This window comes from Solea solea, chromosome 2, assembly GCF_958295425.1.
Source record: "Solea solea chromosome 2, fSolSol10.1, whole genome shotgun sequence".
In the NCBI taxonomy this organism is placed as follows: domain Eukaryota; kingdom Metazoa; phylum Chordata; class Actinopteri; order Pleuronectiformes; family Soleidae; genus Solea; species Solea solea.
In genome coordinates this window covers 6,038,285-6,060,030 of record NC_081135.1, presented here as the reverse complement: position 1 = coordinate 6,060,030, position 21,746 = coordinate 6,038,285, and the positions used below count along the sequence as shown (strand labels likewise).

Below are 21,746 nucleotides of genomic sequence, written 5' to 3'. Positions count from 1 at the left end.
CTGGTGTCAGACAATGAATCAGTGATGTAGACTTGCTAGCCTGTTCCTTTTATGTGTTCCCTGAATGCTCTGAAGGAGTCTTGTCTCATCCCTTAGGACCAGACTTGGAGGATCCGCTCGACTCAGGAAGCACATTTGACTTTGAGATGCCCACGCTTCAAAGAACCTGAATGATCCCTTTAATAATTGTGTTACATTACACATACTAGTGCAGTATCAGCATCTCGTGCTTCAGCTGACTCAGCATCACGTACATGGCACATTGCCTTGGCACGATTGTCTTTAGGCAAGCGGAAGCCACGCAATGGTGATTCCTTGAATTAATAAGAGAGCTGAAAGTTAGAGTAAGGGGTGTGTCTGCAGTCGTACTTTACCTCATAAAAGCCTCTGACAAGGCTCTCAGTCTGCTGCACCACTCCTCTCTCTATCCTCCACTTCACCATGCGCTCAATGTATTCCTTCTTGTTCTTCTCTGAGACAGGGATGTTGGCTCCGCCAGGCTTCAGCTCTCTTTCTGTTATCTGTGAGAACACAGCGGATCGGTGCAGATCTTTAAATAATTTCAGTGGAACAAATTCTTTAATTTTCACATAACAGAAGACAAGAACTTCATAGGAGCATTGAATTAAAATTCATATTAAAAAAGACCTCACACTGAGTATAAACGTCAGAAATGGTTGCAATTTAAGCAATTTACTTATTTCGGCCAGTAAAAAGACTATTACCAGGAAATGGCTATCACAAGAGAGCTGAACTATAAATGAATGCATGGAAATCACTATAAATATATATAAAACAGAGCAGGTGACAGCCTATGACAACCATTCAGTACACTGGAACAGTTTGCTTCATACAGGTAAAAATGGGTTAATCTTTTGTTTATATATACTGTATAATAAAATAAAGGGCACAATGTGGAAGTTTGTGTCCAACATAGAAATAGGATATACAGTAGGTAGCAAAAATACAATAAGATGTAATGAATTTGTTTGTTTGATGCTAGATGTCAAACAATAGCAAAAAAATCTGGCTGAGCAAAAAAGACACTGGCTGAGAGTGGCTGACCTGTCCAAAGACTTCCTCGTTGACAGTGAAGGTGAGGTCCAGGAGGTCCTCTATGTCATTGTCCTTCGTCCACTGGAGGGACTGGTGAAACTCCTCATCCAGGTACTCTAGGTCACTCAAGTCACATGGACTACATGGAGGAAAATGTTTGTTTGAATCACTTGTGTTGCCAAGTGCCTGCATGAGTGTGTCTGATAGCTAAACAGACACACACATGAGCTGATGTGAGTATATGAGACACATAGTCAGTCACCACCCAAACTAAAGTCCATAAACAAAGTCAGAGTTTTGAGCTTGCAGGCACGAGGGAGCTGTTGGCCTACCGTCTCGTTTGGTAAGTTTTTGATACTTGAACAAAGTCATCTGGACAAATCTGAACAAAGGTTTTCAAAAAAGTCACAAAATAACACATGAACTTACTGATGGAGGCAGTAGTGGATCAACAACTACTGTGAGATGTGACAACAAATGGCTACTTTTCTCTATGGACTTTGGTGAGAGGGGAGTGAGAGGTATACGAGCGACACTAATTTCGACATCTCGTAACATTTGGCATCCAGTCAGAAGTTAGCAATGAGTCAGTAGCTCAAATCCCTTAAAAGATACAAAAGATAACTTCCATCTTGCTGATGTAATAAAAGTAGCAGGGGTTGTAAATTAAAAAGAAAGAAGAAAATGACTATAAATCAAGTATCCATTTTCTGTAAAAACTGCTTTCTGGTGGCCAACAGAATGACATAATGAAAAACAGACTTATTGGGAAAGGATATAATGTAATTTTCTGTCACCACCACAGTGTTTTAACACAGTTTTAACATCATAATGACAAGTTTAAGACACTAATTTGTAGTGTAGTAGTACTCGAGATCGGTCTTAGTCTCGAGACCAGTCTTGAGATCACTTTTTGAAGGTCTCGGAATCGACTGCATTTTTACTCGGTCTTGTCTCAGTCTCGGACATAGGGTGCAGTCACTTTTCAGCAGGGCCTGCCGTAAAGGGACTGCACCCTATAACTCTTTATTGCAAGGAGCAATATTGACCAAATTCACTGTACATGCACCTGGTTTCCTCTACTGCTTGTGAGTGACAGGAGAAGAGGCCGTGAGAAGATGTAAGCCAACTCATCTATAATAAAATTTGGTTACCTGAACCACAAAGACTTTTTGTGCATAAATACCTCTAAAAGAAAACACAGTGCAACGTGTAAATTCTGCAAAGCGACGCTAACGGAGACGGCTGGGACCACGTCCAACTTTTACTGCCTCTGTCTTGGTCTTGTCTCGGTCTCGATACACTGTGGTCTTGGTCTCGACTTTTAGGTTTAGGTGGTCTTGACTACAACACTACTAATTTGTATGTTCTCCATATAAAATAGGTGATAAACACCTGCATTGTTTACATATAGAGTACATACATGCGCAGTAGGCCTTTATAAAATGGTCTGGTGAAGAAGGCATCCAGCAGGTACTGATGGATCAAAGCCAGACCCAGAATACGTCCACTGAAGCGAAACCTGAAACACACACAGATTGTAGAAGTGTATTGTGTGCAGGGCCTCAGCAGTGTGGCCTGTCTATGTAGGAGATTTGTAAAGTCTCACCATTCATGGTGATTGTCGACAAAGGCAGACATGGGGCTGATCTGGACAGTGTAGGTGTCATTGGCAGAGTATTCAAACAGACCATAATAAGGGTTAAAGAGCTCCCTGGACACCAAGAAGAAGAACTCTCTGGATGGTCCGCTGTAGTCCAGTCTGCAACACACACACACACAAAGTAACTTTGCCAATAGCCTCTTCTTCCCTCCAAAAACATCCATTCTACTCAGCATTTGTTATGAATACTATGATATTTGCATAAGACAGCTATTCTCCAACTGTCCCCACCAAATAAACCATAATTAATACACAAAATCAAATATTAATTTGCAGTACAAGCAGAGAGAACCACCTCTTTGTGGAGTTCTGACTCCTGATTGTATAAAGTGTTGTAGAATACTGGAAAATGATCTTGTATATTTACTGTGACAGTCCTGTGACTGAGACTCCCGTCACAGATTTAAACAAAAATAATTTTATTGACAGCAGCTTAGAAATATCAAGATATGGTGAATTCACAAAGTTGTTTAGGATATGAGTTATAGAGATAAGCTGTGGGGTTGTGTTTTGTCCTCCCACATACACTCACCCTTCCTCCCCAACAAAGCTGACGTAGAGCTTGCTGCGCTGCAGGTCTTTGCGAGAATAGCACATGATCTGGTTGAAGGCATCTTCCAGCAGGTGGTCACGACGAATGATCAACCTGAGAAACACACACAAGCAACTGGTTGAGCACACAAAGAGAATTGGAAATACAGAAAAACAAATAGAACAGCTGCTCTCTCCATACAAACACATTTACTTTAATTTGCCAGGTCCTTGGCCGTAACCTTTCGTTTCAAGCTTCCTGTAGAAGTTGCGCAGTTTGGCCTCAAAGTCTCTCTTGTAGGGAGCTGGGGCTCGGGCGTTTGCTCTCTGAGTGCCTACAGGCCATAGGAAAGAAAAACAGGAAATTACATTGAAAAAGAAATTCAAACGAGTGCTCTGGTGTCTGTTTGTACATAGTTTATTTCTACACAAAAACATTTAAAATCTAACTGCTTTTCCCAGAATGGTAGCAGTGAATATGCTGGTGCTAGAATCATTGTTCGGGAGGATATTGACACTCAGTTTGCAAACAACAGTTGTATTAAAAAAAATGTATTGGCCTTGCTGTTACTTTTAATTTCCAGTAAATAAGTGTAACCTATCTCTCTTACCAGGTGAGTTCTGTGGGGAGGAGACAGGGGATGCCCGAGGTGACTGGCAATAGCTAGGGTGAAGTAAGGCGTGAGGAGGCACGTATGACATGACTTCATCTTCAAAAAGGCTGCAGAGAAGAGAAATAATTTAAATACACTGAAGATAATTAATTAATCCAGACTGAAAGCAGGAGAGGAACTAAGGAAATATATCAAGGAAAGCACAAGTGAGGAAAGAGGGAAATATACAGTACAAAAATCAGCCACAGCATTGAAATTGATTGATTTATTTTAAGATAGTTTAGGAGTTTTTTTAGTGATGGCCTGACAGTGATGATTTGCATAACCCCAGTGTTGAGAACCAGCTCACTCTTACTGAAACATGGCTTCCAGCAGATGGGATAACAGTCCAAAGTCCATAGTAAAGGGTAGAATTCTGAGCTTGGGAGAGGAAATTGCTGGTCTACTGCTACCTTGTTTGATAAGTTTGTGTTACTTAAGTAAATCCAAACTAAGGTTTTCAAACACCAAAGTTACAAAATAACCTATTTGAATGTAATTAGGCAACAGTGGATCAATGATGTAAAATTGCTATTTTCTCTGTGGACTTTGGTTCTTGGAGTAAGTGATTTACAAAGTGAAACCAACTTCAATATCCAGTTGTCTATTGATGAGATAAAGCAGTAAAATATCATTAAGATATCATAGACTTAAGCAAGTGTAGATATTATTGGCTGAGTCTTTCCTAAGTGGCACAAATATGTTTGTCCTTGTGTGTGCTGGTAGCCATGTTTTCAGTAGGAGCAACCATCTGATATTGTTCAGAGTGGCTATATGTAAGAATGAAAATGCCCATAAAAGTCAGTGCTGGCAGCAACACATAATAAAACCTTAACTATCCCTTTAAAATATGAAAAGTAAGCCAATCAGTTGTTTTCATTTGGGCAGATAAATACAAATTAAATAAGGACGCAAACATGAAGGCAGGATAGAAAGAAGAAAGGAAGGATGTCCCACCTCAGCAGCATGACAAGGTCAGCATCTCCTGACAGCCTGGCCAATCCTGACACTCCATCATTTCGGATCAACTGCACCTTCTCCCTGTTGTCACAACAACTTAAATCTTCGAACACATACACCAACTAAACCCTCCACTGTCATTATCGGCGATTGACTGTGACAGTGCAAGTACCTGAGTGAATGGTTCCGGCTGATGTCGGGTTGTCTCTCCTGCAAAATCTCAAAGATGTTTGGTTGACGAAGAAATGCCACAATCTTATCGTTGTAAGCTGGAAGTAAAATTGGACACACACGATGGTCCACATTTGTCATCTCTGAGCAGGTTCATGTATGTTGTGTATGTGTGGGTTGTTGTGTATATACTGACCAACTGGCACAATGTCCTGGCACTGTCCCCTGTTGGCAGAGGTGAAGGTGCTGGAAGGCCTTGGCACCACAGGAGGACCGGGATGACGAGGGTCATCAGCTACCTACAGAGACAGGATCATGTATTCCTTTAAATGAATTGAAAACAAAGAGAGGATGTGATGCACCAGTGGGCAGGTTTTTCTTACCAGTCGTCGTGGGCTGACCTCACCAGCACTGTGACTGCGTTGGCGGGTCAAGTGTTGGCGGTGAGTGAGGACGCTGGGGGGCCGAGAGCTCTGAAGAGGCAGCCGGGGGTCGATGAAAGTGGTGGCCCGGCAGTTATGGTCCACAAAGAAAGACTCCATGTGCACACACAATATAACACATTAAAACTTTGAACAATATTTGTGGACAAAAAGCTGTAACTTTTGCAAAACGTATTTTTCTCATCTCCAGCTTATAAAACCCTACTTGTTTGCGTGTGAATAAAACAAAGCTTCATATCTGTGTGTTGCTCTACCTTGCCGGTGTGGTCGTGCTTCATCTCCCAGCCTCTCGGCAACTCCAGCTGTTTGTTGGCTAACATGTTGAGGAAAGCCACCAGGTCCCTGTTGTGTTGGTAGCGCTCAAAATGATGAGTATCCCGGCGGACCTTACTGATCATATGCTTCAGACAGGTATTGGTGGCAAACATGCGGTAGGCACTCTGAGCGAGAGATGGTGAGCGATGGAAAAAACAAAACAAAAACAGAGAGAGAGAAGCAAATAGAGTTTAGAAGTGAGGAAAGCGACAAAACTGAGAAAAGGAAAGATTAGGAAAAGAAGAAAACACATCCACCTGAACCTGTTTATAATTTGGATACAGTCCCTAAATATATCAGTGGTCTGTCTTTATTCTAGAGCTTTCATAAAAAACACCAGTGTGATCTATGAGAAGAAAATAAAAGAAGACAAGAGAAGAAAAGAAAAGAAAAAGAAAAAAAACAAGTCCGCACAGGGTTGGAATGCAGCACAGTGAAGAAGTCGGGGCTAGTGAGGAACTTGGCGCTGGGAGACTGAAGCAGCAGAGAGAGGCGAGACCTGGAACTGGACTGACCCACACTGCTGTCCCGACGCAGCTCTGCTAAACACAAACACACACGCGTCAGTGCACAAATCAAAGTGAAAGGTCATATTATACTACATAGAAGATTTACTATGTAGACTCAAATTTTCCACATTCACTATTATTCCTTATTGCAAGTTCTTTGTCCTTGATAATCCCATCCCTACAACACAGACCACAATGAAGTGTGGGGAGAGGATTACCTGGTATTGAAGGATGCATATCAGTCTCATCCACCAGCAGTTCATTGACTGGAGGCTCCTCTTGTCTGCTGTCATTGGTCATCGTCCTACGTATACTCTGATACCTGGACAGGTTTGTGTATGTGCATATTAATTACCATAGCAACAACTCAAATCATGAAATTATAAATTGAGAAAAATCAATATTTTACAACTTTACTAGCCACATTTACAATTTGATGATGGCCATACAATATCTGTTTTTATTACACAGGTTGGTTGAATTGATTTCTTTTTAATTTTATTGGGATTGACAGTAATATTCTATGGTGTCTTATTCTTATAAATATATGTCCTATAAATATAAGAGACCATTACTAAGAATGCTGTTTTGATCATATGACAGACCCCATATTAATTATCTTTTAGTCCAGTAAATCTTGCAATGTCAACTTACTGGTGGCATCCTTTATTATATTGTGTGTCTGTGTGTTCTGACCTGCGGTTCAGCTGCTCCATCTGTTGTATAGAGCTGGACCTCTGGAGTGTCTGAGGGGCAGGTGGAGCCGTGGGACGCTGCCATGTTGTGGTTCTATTCACGTGGTCCACATAGAAGATCCTACCATGGCTGTCAATGCGAGCCTCCCAGTCTGGTTTGCACACACAACCACAAATAAAAGAACAAAGAAGAGTGAGGGCCAGACTGGAGAAGAGCAGATGTTTGCTATCTCAACCAAATGTTGGCAAAGTTGCCAGTGATGTGACGTTTGTGTCGCTTCACTGCTCTCCTCCTCACCAGAGTCCATAGAGAAAATGTGTGTGTAAAATGTAGTTGTTGATCGGGTCGGTTATAATAAAAAGAAAATACAGCAACAAAACAGCACAATATGAGAGACCTGGTTCAGATATTGTATTACCATAACAACAAAAAAAGTTTTCAATAAAATTTTAGTGTATGTTTTGAATTATTTATTAAAAAAGAAACCTGTCAGTGCTGACAAAGCTTTCAACCACTTAAGACAATGTGCAATATAGAGCAAACACAAGGAGATATGCACACACTCACAGACACACACACTCACTGGGTGGCAATGGCTCGTCCACTCTCTGGTATCGATTCATGTCTGGGCGGACGGAAGGAAGGGAGCGAACAGACTGGTGGCCATTCACCTCATTCGTGGCACCTGCATAGCACACACACACAAATCAAAACAATGAAACATTCAGTATCTCTTAAGGAACGAGAAAACTACACCACAGCACACATAAGTTGTTAATCCAGTTGTTATTTTGTGACTTCGGGATGAAAGTCTTGGTTTAGATTTACCTACCGGACACAAACCTATCAAATGAAGCAGCAGTAGGTGAGCTAATTTTATGTCTTTGTGATCTAATATCATTGATTTTCTCTAGCAGCAACATTTTCTATGTGAGCCTTTTATTAAGTAGTTAATATCTGTTTTTTTCTGGTGCTCCCACATGTGCCATGTTTTCACCGCAAGCAGGCCTACCTGCCTACTACTGTTTCTCTTCTTCATGGAGCATGTAGATTGAAGTCAGCTGTACGTTAGACACTGACCATGTGTAAGTAAACTACACTCAAAAACATCCAAACTTTCCCTTTAATTATAAAAAACATTGTGTATAAGTGCAAATTAAACACAAAACAACATTCTGTTTACAAATTAATAAAAAGCCACAACTAACTACAAATGAGTGTAAATGAGTTGCAATATGTTAGTTACATCCTCTCACCTGGCTCTCTTTCCCCTATTGTCCCACTCTGACTCTCTCTGGCCCTGCTCACTTCCTGGTTCTGGGCCCCCCTGATGGAGGTCTGCATGGACCGCCTCCTCCACACTTCCCCTCCCTCCTCCTCCTCCTCCTCCTCATCCTGCTCCTCCTGACTGACCCCGCCACTGGCTTGAGCACCTGTAATTAACAATTATTATCATGTGTCATGAATGAATGAATGAATGAATGAATGACTTGAATCAAGGGTAGCTGCAATTCTTCCTATAAAATGTCATTACTTAATATGGAAAAATTACATGTAACGACATGTAGCAAAAAAAAAAAGTTCTAAGAAAAATAACTGTCTGTGTCCTGAACAAGAATAATCACCACCTACCAGCTTCAGAAGTCCTTATGCCTTGGTCAGAAGCAGTTGCTGCTGCTGCTATTGGTCCATTCGCCTCGCTGCTTGAAGACTCCGCCCCTTCCTCCTCAGCTTTCGGTGCCATTTCCTTTTTCGTATCCACCTCCTGTGGAGAGGAGAGGAGAGGAGAGGAGAGGAGAGGAGAGGAGAGGAGAGGAGAGGAGAGGAGAGGAGAGGAGAGGAGAGTCATCTCATGGCAGCTTTTCTCAAAGCTCTAACTTTCAGTAAACCTTTACAGCTGCTCACCGGAATAGGTGAAAGTGGACCAAGTACAGAATTGTTGGACACTTCCTGGTGTGTGGCGGTCCTGCTGTTCTGCTCCTGACAGGTACACTCCATCAGTGACTCCGCTGGAGTCGGAGCCACCTCAGCCACTAATGCCTGAGAGGAGCAGGAAGCTTCAGAGTTTTCACATGCCACATCAGCTGATGCACCTGCAGCCACGGCAGTCCCTGCCGCGGCTTCAGGAGCTGATGTTGTTCCTGCTGGCATCTGAGCTCCAGTTGCACCTTCAGCAGCCCCACCTCTACTTTGAGCATCAGCAGACTCAGCTACAGGCTGAGCACCAGAGTTTGAAGCTGCCTCCACCGTAGCCCCAGCTCCAATCTGCTCTCCATTTGTCCCCTGTTGAGACTCAGCTGATTGACTTGATATGTTTGCCCTCTGCTGTGTTTTTGTCTCCTGTAACTGGTCCCTGTGCTGCCCTGTAGTCTCCTCATCCTCATCCGAGTCTATGTGCAGCATGGCATTGAGCCGTGTATCCGTTGGAAAGCTGGAGCGGAGCTTTGGCGAAGGCCCCACCAGAATTGGGTCCCCTGGGCTCCTGGGAGCCTCAATGGCATCCAGGTAGTCATTGAGTGACACCTGCCGGTAAGTGTGGCCACCTGAGGCCACAGGAAGCAGATCTTCCTCTCCCATGTTCCCAGGATCTCGCCACACACTATCATCACCATAGTAACAAGTGCCATTGACCAGTAGGGAGCCCTCATCTGAGCCCGTGGGAAAGGGTCCACATGTGACGTGTGAAGATGAGGAGGGCTGAGGGAGGTCTTCATCATCAGAGGGACTGCCAGGATCACCATTCGCAGCGCCAGCCAAGATGGTTCCCACTGTGTCTGGGGAAGCCTCTGCTGGAAGGAGAAGGGGGGAGCAAAGAGCCAGAAGAAGAGTGAGCAAATTAGGCTCTGGGAAATGCCTCGAAAATTGGGTATGGACAATTTCTGTGAACAGAGAACACTGCAGAGACTATCTGGACAGAAATGTTCACAAAAGCAGGAGAAATTCTGAAACATTCAGGCAAGGGATGAAACCTGGACACAGAAAATTTGATTTTAGCCATTCTCATGTAAAAAAACAAAAACAAAACTAACATTTTAACTCTAAGATGTCTTCAGAATATTTTAAAATGCTAAAATCCAAAAAGAAAATCACAGTTTTTTAGGGGGGGACAGGAGATGCTGGTCTACTGCTACCTTGTTTGCTAAGTTTGTGTCAAAGTAAATTGGAAAAGTAATTTTAAATGGTGAACAATTTCTTAAAATACTGTAGACTTAAGCAGGGAAAGATTCTGTCCAGGTGTGGATTGTATAAGGTGGATAAGTGGCTAAAATGTATGTAAACACACACACCTTCATGTCCGTTGGTGGTGAGGTCCACTCTAAACAGAAGCTGCCCACTCACATGATCCGTTGGGAGACGACGACACAGGCTGTAGCTGACTGGCTGCTCTCTGCTCTCGCACACACACACACACACACACAAGCACAATGTATTATTAATTATAATCATGTCCTATCTGGTGAGGTTTTACTGTTGCTGTCAAGTTGGCATTACCTGCTGCCTCCCAGGAAGAGAAACCACTACTATATCATTCATTCCTTCAACGATTAAGCTGCTGAATGCAGAGTAGTCACTTATTTTAATCAATAAGTTTTGCACTGTCATGTTAGACACATTGACATGCAACTGGCTTTGTGCAACCTGCTGTATTAATTCTGTGTTTTTCCTTGTTTTTATTCTTTTTTTTTTTTTTTTTTAAAGAAGTGTAGTGTAGTCCATGCACATGCAGCATACTTTCTCTTCTGACATAAAATTTTTAGATTCGTTATTTCTGCATTTCTTTCAGTGAGGCCCAAACACAACTCAGAAAACACCATCACAAGCAAGATCCTGCAAAAGTACAATTTGTGTGAAACACACACAACAGCTGTGGGGACATCCTTTTTTATACATGACATTAAAAGTAGCCTAATATAATAGAATCGTCTATACTGTGCAGCTGAAAAGAGACCGGGGACTCCTTGCATGAAGTGTTGTGTCTCATTCACACACCGTCAACTTTGCTCCTCTTACCCATCACTTCCTTTCACCCTGGTCTTCAACTTCTTGTATAAACCTGTATAAATCCTGTATAAAAAATAACTTGAAATAAAGTTCCTCAGTTTTGGTTACATTTATAATTCATCTTCATCTTATTGTTTCCTGTATATCAATATATAACAAAACAAACGCTTTTAATTGTAAGTCTTAATTTACAGGGTTAATTTCTTTTTGCAATTGTATGCAACATAAAACAGATAAACCATATCTTTTTTTTGTCTATTAATTTGAGCCATTTCATGAGTGAGACACACAAAAGGCTTATTGGTAAGAGAGAAGTTTGTGTAGCTGACATTTATTGTTTCCTATTAGTTTGCTGTTAGTTGTAAAATGTCCTCCTACCATCATGAACTATCCTGATAGTATCCTGATTCACTGGCATACATGATGTCCTCTGTTGTAGGCCAATATTCAGTCAATGCCTGCACAATGAGCTGATTGGTACTGGTTAAGTGACAAAGGTTAAATATCTGTCTGAGCGAAACACACCAGGTTATCTATGGTGTGTGTGTGTGTGTGTGTGTGTGTGTGCGCGCGCATGTACGTGTGTGTGTACTCACTCAGCTGTTGGCCCCTCCAGCAGTCTCTGCACAGGGATGATCAGCTGACCCAGGAAGCGCTTGATGATTGGCCTGCTCTTGGCAAACTTATCTTTTACTTCGATTTCCAATACATCGGTCATCAGAGCCACAAAAGTGTACTTCTATAGAAAGAAATGAGGGAAAGTTGATTTTCACCTCTCGTTTTACATCATCTCAAGTTTTACATCATCTCAAATGTAAAAGGTTTCCTAATTTTCATGATGTATTTATTCCACTAACATCCCCTCTTTGTTTGATCTACTTTATCTACTCGTGGAAATATTATAACCATACAAAGGCTTAAGTTGATCAAGTAGCACAATATCCTTTTGTGTGTACGGTCACAATCCCTTTTTACATACTACAGTGTGTGTGTGTGTGTGTATGTTTGTGCTCACCTCCCCGTGCCACACAGGGTTGATGGTGTTAGAAATGATGGATGATCGTCTTTCCTGACCATGATGAGTAAACTTGGGGAGACCACTTCTCTTTCCAGGCTGGATGGACATCTTCAGGTAGGGGTCTGGGTTGAAGAACATGCCCTTCTTCAGGCCAACTGCGCGAATATCTGATGACAGAAACACAAATTTATCAGAATATGACCGACATAACATGAAATACAATAATACAACTACTGAATCTGTCCTCTCACCTGATAAAGTGAAGCTGACAAGTTTGCGACAATGCTCAGTCCCTGATTGGTCATCCACTTGACCTTCACTTGCCACCTAAAGAATCAAAGCAGCAGAGCTTTAAATTCAGTGACACTTGTTCCTTGACAAATCTACCCACAATGCAACATCGTCATGTACATGCTCCCCCTTGGTCACATCAATCGCTGCCAGGGTGTCTTATCCATCACTGCTATGCCAATGACACCCAACTATATCTCAGTACAAAGCCATCAACGCAAATCTCCCCAACGGCCTCTTGTCAAATGACAAAGTTAAACTGTGGATGTCATTAACCCTTTTGTTACCAATCCTGTCGTCGCTGACATTTGTGATACCTAGAAAATTCAAAGACTATGGACTGGCGATTTGTCCAGGGTGTACCCCGCTTTTCGTCTTATGTCAGCTGAGATTGGCACAGCACCCCACATTATCTTGGAACAAGGGGCAGAAGCACTCATTCATTGAACATTTTTGACAACTCTACAGCCATAAAATCAAAATAAATCCAGACGACCTGAATATCATGATGGTGATAAGAGGGTTAAACTGATACAAGCTCAACAGCAATAAAACCAAATGCCTGCTTGCAGCCCCCCAACCACTGTTTAGAGAGTTTGTGGAAATTTCTTCACTGAATTTAGAATTGGTTTTATTTGTACATAAATCAATTAGAGATTGTGAAATTGCTCATTTTTACACACCAGTAGTGAACACACACAAACTGGGCACAGGAGCAGTGGGCAGCACTTATCTGTGCCTGAGGAGCAATAAGGATTGTGTACCTTACTCAGGAAACCCCAGCTCATGGCCTGTCCTGAGATTTCAACTGTTGACCTTCCAGGTACAAGCCCAATTCCCTTCCCCTTATCCATTGGCCCTCTGTGGATGGCTTCTCCATCTGCCTCTCCCCAGCACTCTACAACCCTGGAGTAATTCTGGGCATCAAATTCTAATACTAATTGAATCCTGTCCACTATACTGTGCTCTTGTATGCACAGTATTCAGTTTACAGGGTTATCAGCCAAACCAAGCCCTGGCAGCATACATCCTCCATACTCATTCAACTCTATTGACAGACACACACATGCACAAACACTTACCGGCACTCCTGGATTCTTAACAGTGATACACGGTGTCGTCGCTCTTAATGCTCCACTTACACCATGATAGTATTTAAAGCAGACTTTAGTCTCAGCTGTGAAGAGAACGCATATGGACACAATCATCGCAATGATGACAAAGGACCATATTCCATTTTGGTTGAATTGACACAAACATAAAACACATGACGTCCACTTACGCTCCATGAAGTAAGGTCCTGGCTCCAGCCTCCAGACAATATGACCACTCTGAGTGCCATTAATGCCACGATTCTTGGAGTCCCACACATTGGCCACACATGTTTCATCTAATAAACAAATAGAGTACACACATTTGCACACATAAGACGTCGTTTTGTGTTTCTTCTGTAAATGAAGCAACAGTTGTGAGATGTTGATATTTAATTACATGGACACTGTGTACTTGAAACAACTTTTTGAAGGTTTTGTTTTGGTAATTGGGCTCATCTTTACTCGGCCTTGTTTCAGTCTCAGACATAGATGACTTTTAGAGGAGTTTAAATCAAGACTAGTCACAAGTGATCTACTGTACGTAAGAATCATGACTGTTAATGGATGAGCGTGCTGTGTTGAAAGAGGACCACTGAGGTTAGTGGTATGTGAGGGAAATTCCTCCGTTGGGTCATAAACCACATCCCCACATGTCACTGTGCTGTGCAGCTATCAAACATTCATGTTGTGCACGTCCTGTGTTAAGTGTGACAAATGGCCTGCGTCCTCATGGATCAATTCTAATGTCTATCAGCCACACACACACACACACAGACCTGTCACACCAGGTCACCATCAATAAGCTCTCCATCCTCATGGATGACAGTGAGTATTTCTCACATACCCTTCTCTGACCTGATAACCCTGTAATGTTCCAAAGATATAAACACACTTTGGTCTGAGAAGTGTGACATACAAACATACTATATGTTGTATACAGGCCAAACAGCAGTGTGAGGTTATGGAGCTCAGGTGGCTCCAGGGGAACATGGCCAACAGCCAGGCTGGAAACAGTGCTCATCTCTGGGGATATAACCAAAGAAATCCCCTCTGCCTGGATCAATACCATAGAGAGGTTGGAGGGATAGAGAGATCATCTTTCACTTCTCCCTCTGTCTTTCTCGGTCTCATAAAGGGATTGCGCACAGGCACTCATTCTCTTCTGCACAAACCATAATCACTCATGTTGGCTTTTGTGAAATGGTGTGTGTTTCACTGGTCTCGGAAAGCTGCTCTTTCACACCTACAGCATGTTGAGTACAGCACAGTCTGTGTCTGCAGAGACAGGCTTAAGAATAAATGCCAGAAGAAGAGAGAATATCTGTAACTAAGTTAAAATATAAAAAAAAAATGGTGTTGTTTATGAAGTATGGACACATATTCAACACCTTACATTCATCTAAATGTGCGCTGAGAGTAACTTTAGTTTCCTGTAAACGGGCTGACTAAACAACCAGCAACAATAATCTTAAACAGGCATAGATTTTATAAAGCGAGTCTTTTGTAAAGTGGCTAAATCTCTGTGCTTGTAATCCCACAGGCAGCAAGCAGCCATGTTTCTCCCTATGTGTCTGAGCACAGCAGTCAGCGATTACTGTGTCAGTACCTCTTAAACACACTATAAAACAACCACACTATCTCTTTAAATTGGTTAAGCTGTGAAATCATCTGTCCTAAATATAACATCTTCTGTGTGACTTTCTTCTGCCCGGTAAAGGCTTTATTTATTCATCATCGGATAATCAACACAAGTCATATCAGATTTTGCACCTCTTTTTACAGGCCAAGTGTAGTGTTAGAACAGACCTAAACCCTATTGAATTATTAATGTTTTGTCATTTCATGATATGGGATGGAAACGTAGAGATTTCATAAGTGAATGAGGACATTTCTCCATTTCAACCACTCACTGCAGTACCAAAATAAAAGTTTGTTGTGTAGATATTGCATTCGATTTGTTTTTGATTCCATATGTGTGTGAACAGATGTATCAATGTATTATCTGCGTTGTGTGTGAGAAACAGAGAGAGAGGCAGACTGTAATATGAGCTATACGATAACATACTGCCCTTAAATGCTACTGAGGCTGAGTCAGCATCACCATTTTTCATCAGGAAATCCTACTCCCATTCTCTAACCATCCTTTTCTAGAACACACACACAATCCATTAGTCAGTTAATGTAGCAGCAGAGGAGTGCTGTGCTGTAATGCTCTAACCTTGAGGAGATATCTTACAAGTCACAACCTCTTCAGTGGTGCTATGAAATCCTATCCTATCCTATGGTATTTTTTTCATTTCTTCTTACGATGTTGGATGAACACTATGTGGACAGACTGGGAGGAGGCTGCAATGACAGCAGCATAATGGATACCTTTTCACGAGCTGGCTGTGCTGTAATGTTACAGGGAAGCTAAGCAGAGTTGTGTTTGGGGTATTAAAGCATCTGCATCCCCATCAATTTTCAGACAAGGAAGTGGAGTGAAATTATAGGGAGAGTTCAGGTTTGTCTAAAGTGTGGTTGAATAATATACTGACACATCATCAACTGACGGTGCTCTGCACACCCTTTGTGCCAGACAGGCTTAGTGACAAAAACACATTTAGCCACTTTTTTTAAACACCTAAGTATAAAAAAGAAATATGACGGAGACAGCAGTGAATTAACGACACCTGTGTGCCGGGAACTTTAGTGCAAGGGAGGGAGAGGTTTACCAAGCATCACAAACTTTACTTTCTAGACAGAAAATGCAGTGCAATAGCGAGATAATTTGGCAAACATATTATTAAGATAGATTTTATTAGGAGAGCCTTTTCTGAGTGGCCACTTGAATGCCTACTGTACACCACCTTATACCTGGTACCTAATGATTTAAAAAAACCTGGTCATCATATTTGTGAAAAGAATTTTGGTCCCAATATTTCACTGTGTGAAGTGAACAGTGATTCTATGACTTTAACATTGCGTAGAGTGAACTCGGCATCACAGAGCTTCAAGACCTGTGCAGAGATGGAGAACTTAGATCACTAAACTCCTCAGCTTTTGTTTAGACCAATGTTCTAGACCAACCCTAACCAAATTTTCTATATGGGGAGCCATGTTGGTAAACATTGACAAGAGTAAATTGGTGCTTAATTAGACACTTGTTATTTAATTAATATACATATAAAATCTCAACTAAAAGGTTGGGAAAATTCTACAAATTCAATCCGGGACCCCCCAAAAAAATCTCTTGCCACCCATCTGACCAAGTATTTGGGAAACAGAGTCTGAGATATAAAAGTGAGGGAGTTGATTCTGGTTTGCTCACCAATGTGGTAAAGGCCGATCCAGTCTGTGGCATCCACTTCCTCCTTGATGTCCCAGGAAATAACCAGGTGGCCATGACCAAGAGTCAGCTGGTACGTAGACGCTGTGAGTGATGAGCGGCTATCTGAAGTCACCAGGTCTGTGTCACTATTGGCCCGTTGGAGTCCCAAACCTGCCCCCTCTGGTTGCACACCTGATGACATCATGGAGGAGGAGCTGGAGGCGGAGCCACTGACTGCACCGTGCACTGACAAGCTGCAGAGGTTGTCAGGCCCGATCGTGTATGGCCGGGTGTGCGGGGTGCGCCGGCGCACCGCCAGCAGGTGCTCCCGGGCACTGCTGTTCACCGCCGATGATGACGGTGGGGAGGAAGAAGAGCTCGAGGTTGTGGCTGCTGTCGCCATGGTTCCCAAAGTGGAGGGGGAGGTGGCTGGAAAGGGAGGGGGGGAGGATGAAAGTTGGTGGTGGTGGTGGTGGTGGTGGTTATGATAATGGAAATGGTGAGGAGAGGACGGGGCAGAGAAGGTGGAGGTGGAAGGGGAGGATGGCTGGGGGCGGGGGCGAGGGGGGAGGACAGCTGTTGCAAGGGAGGGTCGAATGGTTGAACCAAGGTAGGCGCCAAAGGAAGAAAAGAGACAAGGGGAATAAGTGGGGGAGGGGCAGTCAGACCTTTTAGCTGAGAAGTACCATCCGTAAAATGAAAGAAGCACTAAAGGCAAAGAGAAGAAAAAAGGATGGAGAAACAGATGGCAGTGGAGAGTGATAACAAGCTACTGCTGGTGCAACAGTCTGAGCTCGAGCTTGTCACAGCACATTTCTGCTGGCATTTGTTCTGGGGGGGAGGCACTTCAATGTTTCCAGGCTTTACTCGTCATCACTCAAGGTGCATTGACAAAGTTTTGATTTTCTCCCATCTATCATTCATAATACATCTCTGCTGCGAATGTCGTCGCTTTACATTTAACCCTCTGCACGCCGTGCCACACCTGTCCATTTTGACAAACCCAGGGGTGTCAAAAGCAGAAGGACGCCTCTCTCCTGGACACTACAGGACTCTCCAAATCACACACTGAGCCATGATCAGAAAAAGGTGGGAAGAGAAGGACAGATGAGGACAGAGATAAAAAGGTGATCCTTCCAGGTCTGTCCAGGATGGAGGGGGTGTTTATAGAGCGGTCCTACAATCCAAAGGTAGGACAAAGGCTGGACCTATAGTGGAGACAAAAAGAGAGAGAAAAAAGAGCTTGAAGGAAACAGTAATTTAACTCAATTAAGACACAACAAAGGGCTGTATTTTGACACAGCATTTCAGTATCCTTCCTTTGTTGTGTTTTCTCTAACCCTGAGAGTCAGCTAAGAACTACTGCAAACATGATCATAACTACCAAAAATACAATATCTGCTGTCTTTCCTCATTTTCATGAATTACAGTGCAGCCATTTAAAGTTTATTTAAAGTTATTAGCTAATTGTTGTTATTATTATTATTATTGTTACAACCTAAATTCAACCAGGAGTCTCTTACAAGAGATCTTTAACAAGATGGTCCTGACCAAGACAAGAAGTACATGTAACAGACAGACAGAAGAACAGACAAATATTAAACTACTGAATCATAAAATACATAAATAAAAAACATAAATTCAGGGAGTGCAAACATCTGCCAAAGTCACTCAGTTTCCCAGAGAGTCATTAAACCTTCCTGTCTTGCATAGCTGTCCTTTTCTTTTTGAATTATGCTGCTGGAAGACAGACAAACAGAAAGTCAAAAACATAATCTCCTTGGCAGAGATAGATATTCATTAAATATATAAAATATTAATCTAAAGGAAGAAAGTACAGAATCATAAATATTCAGTATAAAAGATCAGCAATCAAACAGTGCAATTTGAATCAAATTGACCATCTATCTACAGACAGATTTACCACCATCCAAGTTGTTTTAAAATATTGTAAAAGCATCCAGTGAGACCAACTCTCTCAAATTAAGATGTTTTTGCAATTGATTCAAAGCAGATGTGGCGAAAAAGAGGAATTTCTTCTCAGTTTTCTACAGACTTTTTAAGAAATAATTCCTGGAAGAAAAGCTTCCACATTGTTTTAGTTGGATTTAGGCGCCTAAGAGGGTAGTAAACCCAAAATGGCCACTTAAAAGGGAATATAATGGCTCTCTTGGCCCAACAGGGAAGATGTTCCTTACTTCACATATATACAAATGTATTTTCATTTGATTTCAGAGTGCTCAATGTTAATTAAGAAGTACATTTGTGTCATATTAAAATAAAATTTATAAAAAAATAGAAATAGAACAGTGGCAGGATCTACAGGTAGAAAGCTGTAGCTCAGTAACAGTGGAAAAGGTCACCATGTTCAATTTCACTTCATGAGTGGACAGAAAGCAAACCATTTCCTTTTGACCTTTCCTGAACACACACAGACCACTTATCGTTTTCTCTCTTTCCTCCTTTCTTTAATTTACACTCTCTCTCTCTCTCTCTCTCTCACACACACACACACACACGTTGCTATGGTGAGAGATGGTTACGCCAAACCATGTCCCAGCTTCAGGATCAGTCACGTGTATCTGCTGCACATCTAACTCCTCCTTCTTCTCCTCCTTTCTCTCCTCCCTGAATGGATGCACACTCAAATCCAGACTCTGTCCCCAGAGGCCTCGAACTTAAATGAGAAGTGTGCTGGTGACAGAGAGAGGTGTATAGACAACAGCAAGGAAGGAGAGAGTGAACACTCACTCAGCACTTAATTAGGAACGCCACAGTAATACTGGCTACTTCTTAGCTTCGGGCCACATTCATCTTTATCTTCTCAGGTTTTTCCCTAAATTTGTTCTGAAAATGACGGATCAGTTTATGGGCTGGGCAGTAATTCAATAACAATGTATAGCCCAGCATCGATATAACAAATATTCAATATAGATCTTTAAAGTGTTCATGCATTTTGCGACATGGCTTCTTCAATTTCATTTAGATGCAAAACCCGCTCTTTAACGATCCTTTTATAATATCTAAACTGACTGTTTTGGAATATTTTAACATTTTAACAAGAATTTGGCCATTTCGCTCTGGTTCTTGGCATATCTCTGTGCGTCTTTAGGACGCAGATCATTCTTATCTAAAAATACTGTTTTCAAATGAAAATATAGTAGTATGGATGTAGTAGAAGGGGGCCAAAGTGTGTGAAGAAAACATTCCACACACCACCACCGGCATGCACTGTTAGTTGGCTCAGTGGATTTCTCGGCATCTGCAGCCTCAGCAGATATCCAGACTTCATTTTTCAGTATTCACAAGTTTAAATTTAGCCTTTCTGTCGGCTCCAACCATTCTGGGTTAAATATTTACAGCTCAGGATAGAACCCAATGCTTCATGTGTGGCATGCACAATTAAAACACACACACACACACACACACACACACACACACACACACACACACATAAAGCTGACAGTTTCCACTCCCTTCACAAAAAAACACCTAAGGAAGTCCAGCACACACACACAACGCTGAACACTGTTATGCTGTTATATATCTGGTGCTGGTCTATTTCTTCTGTCTCTACCTCACATCCCTCTTTCAATTTCTCTCTTCTCTCCTCTTCTCTGCTCTCTATAACATGTTAAGGTGTCTGCCTTACTACTGTATGTACAGTGCCTTGAGATAATGTATGTTGTATATGTATATATAATGTACAAATGAAATTGAATTAAATATCACAAAACCCTGCTACACAAGCATGCACACACACACACACACACACAAAAACACACAGACACACGGAGCTCTAAGGACGTAAGTGTCCTTGATCCAGCATCAGGATTAAAAAAGAGAATAGGAGGATTTACTGTTGATAGAATATCTTCTCTAATCCATTGCATTAGCACAAGGTTTCAATCTGCAGCTACCAGCTCCCTCTGCAGCTATGTCCCCTCCCAGCTGTCCAACACATTTAGAATCAACACATCTGCAAGTTAAAGGGATACTTCTTTGTTTCAAAATGTGGCTGAGGTCCTGGCGCAGAATCAGCACTGACTGCACAGCTTCCTCCTGCTCTGAAAACCAGACACGGAGGCTCTCTCTCACTTTTAAAAACTCATTTTAGGCTCACCTCATATAGATATATCTTTGCCTATGTTGTTTAAGTCTACGATATCTTAAGAACATGTTTGTCGCTTTATCTCGCCAATATGTCTTTTTTGACTGGAAATGTATTGTAAAATTAAATGCCCATTTTCCTGCACCACAGTCCTTGTGGGAACACAGGAGCTACTGGTCTATTGCTGCCTTATTTTAAAGGTTTATGTCACATAGGTAAAGAAGACCTCTGTTAAATTCCTTAACAAAATACTTTTCCCCAAAAAACAACAAACCGCACCCTGTATTCCGTTTTCATTTTTCATTGCTCTAATTGGACGTGACAGCTAATAATGTACCTAAGACATTGAAAATAAACTGAGAGTTTCCAGACCCGTTTGCAAATGCAATTTGTCGTCACGATTAACAAATAAATGTTTCTGCTCCTTATTAGAAGGACTCACGACAACAGACGACATTTACTCAGCGGAAGCCTTCGAATTCAATTACAGCTAATTGAATTGGACGACAGGAGCTTGTAATTGCTCATGTGTCTGATAAGATAATGATCCAGAATGCTCCACCACTACTTAACCACAGGGTTGTGAAAATCTTTCACCCAGGGAAAGAGAGCCTAGCATGACTTACTCTGTCATGGATTTTTCAAACACCAGGTTGGCTCTCCTACTCAGGGAGCTGTTGCTGGGGGGCAGCATTACAGCAAAAAGTCTTTCTCACCTTGTCTCCCTCACACAAGATAGGGATTTGATATGATACATTTATGACTGCATGTAAGAACTGCTGTGCTGCTCACCTCTACCACTTGGAATCTGTAGTTCAAAGACCTGATGGCTTGAGGGCATAGGAATTGTTGATCCACTGGTGCAACTGAAACTTACTAAATAAGGGACAAAATAGTTACCTCTTTAAGAATTTGTGTTATAT

The 21,746-nt window shown here is 41.9% G+C and overlaps 1 protein-coding gene across 5 annotated transcripts in view; it reads right to left on the bottom strand.

The window, feature by feature from the left end:
* Nucleotides 1–21,746, bottom strand: part of hecw2b (HECT, C2 and WW domain containing E3 ubiquitin protein ligase 2b) — a 32,857-nt gene that overhangs the window by 5,593 nt on the left and 5,518 nt on the right. The window contains exons 2-27 of one of the 5 annotated variants that reach the window (XM_058617711.1): nucleotides 16,713–17,920; nucleotides 13,591–13,698; nucleotides 13,391–13,485; nucleotides 12,269–12,344; nucleotides 12,015–12,184; nucleotides 11,596–11,738; nucleotides 10,285–10,385; nucleotides 8,903–9,786; nucleotides 8,630–8,762; nucleotides 8,254–8,430; nucleotides 7,581–7,682; nucleotides 6,998–7,148; nucleotides 6,520–6,623; nucleotides 6,207–6,334; nucleotides 5,732–5,917; nucleotides 5,418–5,570; nucleotides 5,231–5,333; nucleotides 5,036–5,132; nucleotides 4,861–4,944; nucleotides 3,862–3,971; nucleotides 3,465–3,585; nucleotides 3,252–3,365; nucleotides 2,666–2,818; nucleotides 2,480–2,578; nucleotides 1,066–1,195; nucleotides 375–521 (exon numbers count right to left, since the gene is read on the bottom strand). In XM_058617711.1, coding sequence (XP_058473694.1) covers nucleotides 375–521; nucleotides 1,066–1,195; nucleotides 2,480–2,578; nucleotides 2,666–2,818; nucleotides 3,252–3,365; nucleotides 3,465–3,585; nucleotides 3,862–3,971; nucleotides 4,861–4,944; nucleotides 5,036–5,132; nucleotides 5,231–5,333; nucleotides 5,418–5,570; nucleotides 5,732–5,917; nucleotides 6,207–6,334; nucleotides 6,520–6,623; nucleotides 6,998–7,148; nucleotides 7,581–7,682; nucleotides 8,254–8,430; nucleotides 8,630–8,762; nucleotides 8,903–9,786; nucleotides 10,285–10,385; nucleotides 11,596–11,738; nucleotides 12,015–12,184; nucleotides 12,269–12,344; nucleotides 13,391–13,485; nucleotides 13,591–13,698; nucleotides 16,713–17,115 — 4,272 coding nt within the window. In that variant the 5' untranslated portion in view covers nucleotides 17,116–17,920. The remainder of the gene's footprint in view (nucleotides 1–374; nucleotides 522–1,065; nucleotides 1,196–2,479; nucleotides 2,579–2,665; nucleotides 2,819–3,251; nucleotides 3,366–3,464; nucleotides 3,586–3,861; nucleotides 3,972–4,860; nucleotides 4,945–5,035; nucleotides 5,133–5,230; nucleotides 5,334–5,417; nucleotides 5,571–5,731; nucleotides 5,918–6,206; nucleotides 6,335–6,519; nucleotides 6,624–6,997; nucleotides 7,149–7,580; nucleotides 7,683–8,253; nucleotides 8,431–8,629; nucleotides 8,763–8,902; nucleotides 9,787–10,284; nucleotides 10,386–11,595; nucleotides 11,739–12,014; nucleotides 12,185–12,268; nucleotides 12,345–13,390; nucleotides 13,486–13,590; nucleotides 13,699–16,712; nucleotides 17,921–21,746) is intronic. The other 4 variants (XM_058617720.1, XM_058617728.1, XM_058617734.1 and 1 more) reach the window with 4 other exon arrangements.